Raw genomic sequence first — 7,506 nt, 5'->3', positions numbered from 1 at the left:
TAGGTTTATTGATTATAGGTTTTTGTATTAGGGTTGGGAATAGATTAGTAATTTAAAAGATTTAAGGGCATATAGGTAATTGAACTACCCATAGGGTACCCCTTATAAGATCACCCAAGTTAGGACTATTGCTTTGTACGTCTAGAAAGATTTGGGTATGCCCAAAATAAGGGTTCATAAACCAAAAGGATATCACTCTATATATGGCTACCAGGAAACTGAAACTATACGTACGGACCTGTATATAAACCAAACTCAATGTGCAACAGTTTCTCAAGGAAGGAAGAAATTTTAGAAAAGAATTATCATGGAAAATCTTCCGGGTGAGATTACATCCGATATACTTTCTAGAGTTGATGCTGGTTCCATATCACCAGCAAAACAAGTTTGCAAAACATGGCGAGGTCTCTTAGATCATATTAAGATGGGACTTATACTCTCAAGCAAAGGTAACCCACCTCGAATTCTCTACACTGATTTTGATACGCTTATTAACTCGGCTGGTAGTACAGATGTGCGTATTGGTAGTAGAAATACAATATTTGAAGAGTTTAAGCCTCCTGTGGAAGGGTACTCACACTTTCCGTTTATTGGTTCATGTAACGGTTTACTTTGTGTCTCACTTCCTATGGATCATGATAGTTTTCGACGTGATGGGGCTCCTAGTCACATATTTAATCCCATCACCGGCGAATTTGCTAAGCTTCCAGGATTAGACAGCCCAGCAATGTCAATACTTTACCATGCAGGTGGATTCGGTTATCTTCATACAACTAATGAGTACAAAGTTGTTCGAATCTGTCGGGAAAAATCGGAAACTGGTCAGATGGCGTTAAAAGTCGAGGTTTACACTCTTGGCGGTGATTGTGGGTGGAGGAACAAAGGACACATACCATTGTGCAAATTACAGTCGTTAGGAATGCTCGCGAATGGAGCTCTTTATTGGCTAGATTATGAGGGAAAGAGGATCGTTTCTTTTGATTTGAGAGATGAAAAGGTTCGACTAGTCGAACCACCGCCACCTTTGTTTTCAACTGGAGAAGAGTTTCGACTACTCGTAGAACCACCACTTCCTCTTTCTAGGATGACATCTTTCAGACTCCGGGTTCTGAGTGGATATTTATGTCTTGTTCATCAAAAGCTAGGAGATTGTTTGGATGTATGGTTGTTGAAGAAAAAGAATGCAACCGGGAATGCTTGGGGCATGGAGTTTGGCATCAAATTGGAGGGGTCGTTGTACACCGACCACGACCTTATCACCATCACAAAGACCGACGAGGTATTATTTTGTTGCAAGTCAAGGATTCTTTGTTGCTATGACCTGAAAACCAAAGCTCTGAGAGAATTTTGGGAGCGCGATTCCAATTCCTGTTCTTTCCAAGCAATTCCACACATGAAAAGCTCTATTTCGCTCAAGGGTCTAGGAGAAAAGTCAGTTGCATGGGGCAGTTTAGCTTTGTGATTCTCTTGTTGCACCTGACTGATGCTTCTTCTTGTTATCTTTTTTCCTTTAAAATTTTACTTAGATTAGAAAAATTCAAATATATGTCTTGCTTACTGGTAAGAGGGAGGTGGAAAAGAGTGAGTTGAATAGCTTTTCCGTTTTTCGATAGAGTATATTCTTTGTAGATAAAAAAAAAAAAAAAAACTAGTGAACATTTTTCTTCTTCTTCTTGAACGACTAACGGATGCACGAGTACAACCAAGTTACAAATAGGGTTCTAGAAGGCTAGGTAGAAGCCAACTAACTCTCAGCGAATACTAGAGTACCCGTGTTAACTGCAGACATTTCACATTTACGGATTTATGATTTATCTCTCCCCTCTCTGCTCTGGAGTAAGTCCACCCTTACCACAACTCGGACAACCTTTCATGCCAAATCCCTGGCAATCATAACACCTAGTAGCATAACAGCAGAAAAACAACACTCAGTTGGCTCTTATTGAAATTCCAAGAACAATAATTCAGTTCAGATTCAATTATAAGGAATATCATGTTTAAGTAACACATAGAACTTACTTCCATCTCTCGAAGATGTTCCCATTCTTCTTATTCCTTCCAGTTCCCTGTTCAAACACGATTTTTGAGTTATCTTTTTGTACACACAAATTTCTGTGTTCCTAAAATAGAACAAACCTTCTGCAATCTAATTAGGACCAAGAAATCGTTAATTATATATACCTTGCACCCTGGGCATTCTATCGCACCTTGGCCCCGACAAGCTTTGCACCCCTTTGAAGCCTTTACACCAAAATGAAACAAAATTTTAGGAACAACAGACAAATGCAACAGTTGCACTGCGAGTTAAAGTTAGTATGATTGGTGAGCAAACATAGATGAACTGAGCAAATATGAACTTACAGCAACTGAACCATCGGATTTTATTGCAGAAGTTGTAAAACGGGTTTTAGTGATAACTGGTTGAATTTTGAGTTCACGCGATGATGAATGGTGACGGGATGGTAACATAATAGTAGTAGAGGAGAGACTGTTACACAGTGAAAGCTTGTCCATTTTTCTGCAGCTTTTGAAACTTAAAAGTGGTTCTGATTTCTTCTCTTTCGATATGTATAACAATATCAATGTATAGCCATATGTTTTTCTTTTCTTATTATTGGAATATATCTAAATTTTAATTCCTTGGGATTGGATAAAATAGATATCTATGCCATCCACATACTTGTTCTATCTCTGCAAAAAAGGGTCCAATCTTAATACTACTTGGATCCATGTGAGAAAATATCAGTTGCCCAAGGGGCTAACCATCAATTTCAAATCTCCGCAAAGATCATTGGTTGCTCAAGGCACCTCCATTTTGTGCATATGTACATAATTCAAGTTCAAACACCTATTTTATTCACATATAACTTAAGTTAAAGAACACAGTAGAACTGGAAACACTTGAATAAAAGAATGTTTCAATTGAAAATCCCAGCAACCCATTGGTTCCTACTAAAACAAAACTGCTGTCTCTGGCACAAATTTAAGGAAAATTACAAGACATACCTCAATATGCTATATGCCAAAACTTTTGACGCGAATGTGAACAGAACACAAATTTCTACTTGCTGCACGATGGTTGTACTTGTAAGCTGAATCGCAGACGAGTCTTACCCTACAGGTCTGCAAAGCTTCATATTCTTCTCAAGTCTTACAACCAATCTCTTCTCTGGCTTGAATGATCTTTGTTATACGTATAACCTGAACTTCAGATAAGTCTGCACCTAAGTTCTCCAAAGTAAGTTCTCCAAATTTTCTAACAACTATCTCTTCTTTGGCTTAGATGATCTTTTTGAAGCATAAGTTCTCAGCTTCTTAATGATCTTCCTCTCGCTCACACGTAAGACCAAGGAATGATACAACTTTCTCTCTCTAATACAAGAACACCTCTTCAGTGCCTCTATATCATCACTGATGGAGTTGATACCATAAAAACTTTCTCGAATATCTGCAAGTGAAAGAAGTGCATCACGAACCTTTTTTGTGAGCAACAAACTGTTCACGTTTTCTGGAGTTTCCAGTGAAACTTGTTTATTACTATAATCTTCCGACAGAAGAATGTTTACTGTTTTTTTTATGTCTTCAACAATAGGTACTGACTGGTTCAGCTTATCATATGTTTTTTTGGGTAAGAAGATGATGTAGAGTAAAATTAGAAGCTCAATTTGAGGTTCTCCATCTGAAGAGATCTCAAAGTACTCAGAGTTTTCACTGACACATCCCGAGCAACCTAATTTTCTCCATAGTGAAACCCTTGCTCTACTGTAACGGCTGGAAAATATTGATGAGCTCCACTCAATTACCTCTTTTAGATCCACATTTACAATGTCATAAGAGTTATCAGGCTCTGTAAATCCATATCTGTGAAGTAATGCAGCATTCCCCATGGTCCCATAAGTATTAAAAACCTGAAAACAAAACCCAAAGGTATTGTAAGCAAACCAAAGAACACAGTCCGAGATCTATGCCACTGTAGAAGCTAAAGAATTAAGCCGAATGTTACTCCATTATTCTTGCACAGCTTTCTGTCAAGGAAGCTTTATGAAAGAATCTTGCATAAGATGGTATAAGGATAAATCTCTAGCGACAAATCTTCTTTTGTTGGGTTAAGGATTAAGGAAAACAAAGTTCATGAAAACATTTCGAAAATTATTGAATACGTTAAACAAGAGCAGTTTGAGAACTATCCCACATTCTCACTGTATAAGCTACAGAGAAAAGCAAACTTTTACTCCATTATTTTTGCACAGCTTGCTGTCAAGGAAGCTTTATGAAAGAATCTTGCATAAGATGGTATAAAGATAACTCTCTAGCTTAAGATTGGTCTAAAGAGATGAGCGAGGAATCTTCTTATGTTGGGTTATGGATGAAGGAAAAGAAAGTTCATGAAGACATTTCGAAAATTATTGATACAACCTTATGCATGAGATACGAATTAAACAAGAGCAGTTTGAGAACTATCCCACTGCATAAGCTACAGACAAGCAAAATTTTACTCCATTATTCTGCACAGTTTGCAGTCAAGGAAGCTTTATGAAAGAATCATGCATAAGATCGTACAAGGATCAATCTCTAGCTTAAGATTGGTCAAAAAACATGAACGAGAGATCTTCTTTTGTTGAGTTATGGATAAGGAAAATCTAGTTCATGAAAACATTTCGAAAATTATTGAATACAATCTTATGCATGATTTTATCCCTATGTTTTGGTTTGCAACGATGATTGACCTATCTTATGCATGTTTATGAATAAGGAAAATCAGTTCATACTCTTCCCATACCATCAAATTTTAAGTAAGCAAAAGAGGCTTGTAAAAGCTATCAACTTATGCCACTAAAAACACTATACAACTGACTATCTGAGAGCTAAGCAAAGAAAAGAGCAGAGCAAATGCTAACCTCATTCCCAGATTTAACAACTCTAACAACTATAATTTCCAATGCTGTCGGATCATCTTTTAGAGCAGGATCATCCTCAGATGTAGTTTGATCTTCTGCATGTCCATTCATGTAACTTTTGTTGTCTACAGCTGTTGGAGAACCATTGCTGCTGGAGTGACCTTTTTCAACTGATGGCGGTTTATCATTAGAGTTATCATGAAACCCATTCTCGACTTCCTCCCCATCACTTTCATTGTCAGTTTCAGAGTCAGAGTGGGGAGATACATTAGTGAAGTGTATGTTCTCAGCCCCAGTTTTGTGATTGAATCTAGATAAAGAAGGATACCAAATCAGTCACTAATGCAATAGGTAGGATAGCATAATCCTTCACATCACAAGCATAACTGAAACAATTCTAAGAATACAGTAGTGAGAATGGCAAAATGCTGGATTTTGCAATCAGTTTATAACTTAATCAAAAAGATCTATATGCACTGTTTGATCGCCAAGAATTGTGTTCCCGACAATCAATTCCATGAATTGCACACAATCATATATCTTCAGGGGAATACTGAAGTTAATCTCAACTATTTGAAAATTGAAATGCTTCGTGGAGCATCTCAGGAATTTGAAAAATTGCAAGTGAACAATATAATTTGCATTGTTTTCACAAAATTCTCCTGATTATGTCATCAAAACGCAATAAAAATCAGCTTTACTAGGCCTAACTCAGTGACATTTAACAACAACAAAAATAAGACGAAGTAAGTATCACTTACAAGTCTGCCAATGGCACCATCCCATATCCATGATAATCATCTATCTCAAATGACCTCGAAGAAACAAGACTTTTCGCAGCAAAATATTGCTCAACACCAAAACACTTCAAATCAACATTATCCAATTGTCCAGAACTAATAATCGGCATTATATTCTCCTTCCAATCCTCATAAATTAGAGTCTTGTCCTCTTTCATTGTCTGCCTACAAATGTAATGCATCAAAAAATTGAACAAAAAACTATTTACAAAAACATAAACTTAACCATGCTCGAAAAGAAGTAATCCTAGGATTAGATTTTTAATACCTTGTGAAGTTCAGTACCAGTTAAAAACTGATCAACTTCATCTAAAGTCCAAACCAAAGGCAAACACTCACTATCTGGTAATAGCTGAAGATAACCAGCCCAATTAGAAGCTTCACCTATACTTTTTTCATACATTAAGGCAACTGAAAGTCCTAATGATTCAGCTAAACCAGATTCTTCAATGATATCTTTAGCTAATGATGTTTTAATAGTTAAACAAGCATTTTTAGGTATAGTGGCAACTAAATCTCCTTCATTCAAATCAAATATGGCCTTTACTGAAATCCCTCCTCCTTCATCATCATCTATGAATTCTAATCCATTACTCCATTCTATTCCTTGTGATTGCATCCATCTTTTGAAAGCTCTTATTCTCCTGCAATGAACACGCACACAAAAAGTGAGGTATTTTCTTTTACATTGTAATTGAAAAACAATATGGAATTGATTACTGGTTAGGGTTTTGATTACAAACCTACTCATTGCAGAAAAACTTTAGGCAGGCGGCAAGAAAACTGCGCTTTAGGGTGTCAAGTGAAAAACATTGAAAGATTCTCACGAGTTCGTATTTGTATTTCCTACCAAAGTGACTCGTTATGGATCGGCACCGGATTATGGATCGGCACCGGATTATGGATCGGCATCGGATTTACCGCATCACCGCATGTCAGACCGATCCATCCAAGTATATAAATGGATATTGGTTTGTCTCGGCCGAGACATCGGGGTGATTATCATTGAAATATCAGTGCAATATCGAATCTAAATTTTATATTTATAATTTTTATAACAAATATTTTTCACACATAAATAATGTCGATGCAATATCGGTTTAAACCTGTAATATCTGACGTATTAGTATATATCGGCTGAAATTATCAGCATATTTCGTATCTTTCAAGCGCCCAAAACGATAATATCGACGATCGGTCGTATCGTCTGAGATTGACTACATTGATTTGACACGAAAATTAACAGTGTTAACTGACACTTTCGATACCTAAGAGAAAATGTTAACAATTAATTTATCGGTCTTACAAGATGTAGATTTAGCTTTCAGGATACAAGAATGATTTACTATGGGTCAATACATTCCATTTTCACCAATGTTTCATATATGTGGAGGGATGGAAATTTTGATATTTTTCGGGGCAAACAACTCAAACATTGTAACCCCTTCTAGAATGACAGTCTATTTTAAACGATTTACTAGTTACATGAATGTCGGCATCAGCAACAACTATTATAATTAGGATACTGTTATGATTTACCATTATCCTTTTGATGAGAATCCTCTTCAAGATTGTCTGTTTTGTTGTGATGCTTCTGATGACAAGGATTCTAACTATACCAGTGTGAGGGTTATAGCGGTTATCTGGTAGTGTGGAGTTTTCAACGGGCACCGTTGCGGTTATCCAGCGGCAGCTTCTCAGGAGGTCACCCATTCCTGGATTACTCCAGCCCGAGCACGTTTAACTGCAGATTTTTTTTGCCAACTCTAAAGCCAATTGTGCTGATAAGGCCTCGATGTTAGGAAAGG

The 7,506-nt window shown here is 36.9% G+C and overlaps 3 protein-coding genes across 3 annotated transcripts; 1 reads left to right on the top strand and 2 right to left on the bottom strand.

Annotated features, from left to right (window-relative positions):
* Positions 1-307: 307 nt before the first annotated feature.
* Positions 308-1,462, top strand: LOC113305436 (F-box protein At3g07870-like). The gene has a single exon (XM_026554469.1). It carries the CDS (start codon positions 308-310, stop codon positions 1,460-1,462), a length of 1,155 nt encoding a protein of 384 aa, XP_026410254.1.
* A 106-nt stretch (positions 1,463-1,568) lies between these two features.
* Positions 1,569-2,603, bottom strand: LOC113302791 (protein PHOTOSYSTEM I ASSEMBLY 2, chloroplastic-like). Its single transcript, XM_026551746.1, has 4 exons — positions 2,362-2,603; positions 2,182-2,241; positions 2,020-2,066; positions 1,569-1,899 (listed from the first exon to the last, which is right to left on the bottom strand). Exons 1-4 carry the CDS (start codon positions 2,512-2,514, stop codon positions 1,812-1,814), a joined length of 348 nt encoding a protein of 115 aa, XP_026407531.1. The 5' UTR covers positions 2,515-2,603; the 3' UTR covers positions 1,569-1,811.
* A 270-nt stretch (positions 2,604-2,873) lies between these two features.
* LOC113302790 (ribosomal lysine N-methyltransferase 3-like) lies at positions 2,874-6,496 on the bottom strand. Its single transcript, XM_026551745.1, has 5 exons — positions 6,442-6,496; positions 5,967-6,342; positions 5,660-5,859; positions 4,899-5,208; positions 2,874-3,908 (listed from the first exon to the last, which is right to left on the bottom strand). The coding sequence occupies exons 1-5, from the start codon at positions 6,447-6,449 to the stop codon at positions 3,264-3,266; spliced, it is 1,539 nt and encodes a 512-aa protein (XP_026407530.1). The 5' UTR covers positions 6,450-6,496; the 3' UTR covers positions 2,874-3,263.
* Positions 6,497-7,506: the final 1,010 nt, after the last annotated feature.

The sequence above is a fragment of the Papaver somniferum genome, chromosome 8 (assembly GCF_003573695.1).
Source record: "Papaver somniferum cultivar HN1 chromosome 8, ASM357369v1, whole genome shotgun sequence".
Lineage (NCBI taxonomy): Eukaryota > Viridiplantae > Streptophyta > Magnoliopsida > Ranunculales > Papaveraceae > Papaver > Papaver somniferum.
Note: the sequence above shows the minus strand (reverse complement) of the source record. Positions and strands in the feature narration are given on the sequence as shown.

What these genes read in the sequence shown, in the direction of transcription:
- LOC113305436 (XM_026554469.1), top strand. Translation starts at nt 308, where the DNA reads ATGGAAAATCTTCCGGGTGAGATTACATCCGATATACTTTCTAGAGTT.
- LOC113302791 (XM_026551746.1), bottom strand. Translation starts at nt 2,514, where the DNA reads ATGGACAAGCTTTCACTGTGTAACAGTCTCTCCTCTACTACTATTATG. An exon ending in TAGAATGCCCAGGGTGCAAG is followed by an intron (nt 2,067 to 2,181) that starts GTATATATAATT and finishes GTGTTTGAACAG; the next exon opens with GGAACTGGAAGGAATAAGAA. An exon ending in AACATCTTCGAGAGATGGAA is followed by an intron (nt 1,900 to 2,019) that starts GTAAGTTCTATG and finishes TTATGCTACTAG; the next exon opens with GTGTTATGATTGCCAGGGAT.
- LOC113302790 (XM_026551745.1), bottom strand. An exon ending in CTGGTACTGAACTTCACAAG is followed by an intron (nt 5,860 to 5,966) that starts GTATTAAAAATC and finishes ATTTGTAGGCAG; the next exon opens with ACAATGAAAGAGGACAAGAC. An exon ending in ATGGTGCCATTGGCAGACTT is followed by an intron (nt 5,209 to 5,659) that starts GTAAGTGATACT and finishes TTCTTTATCTAG; the next exon opens with ATTCAATCACAAAACTGGGG.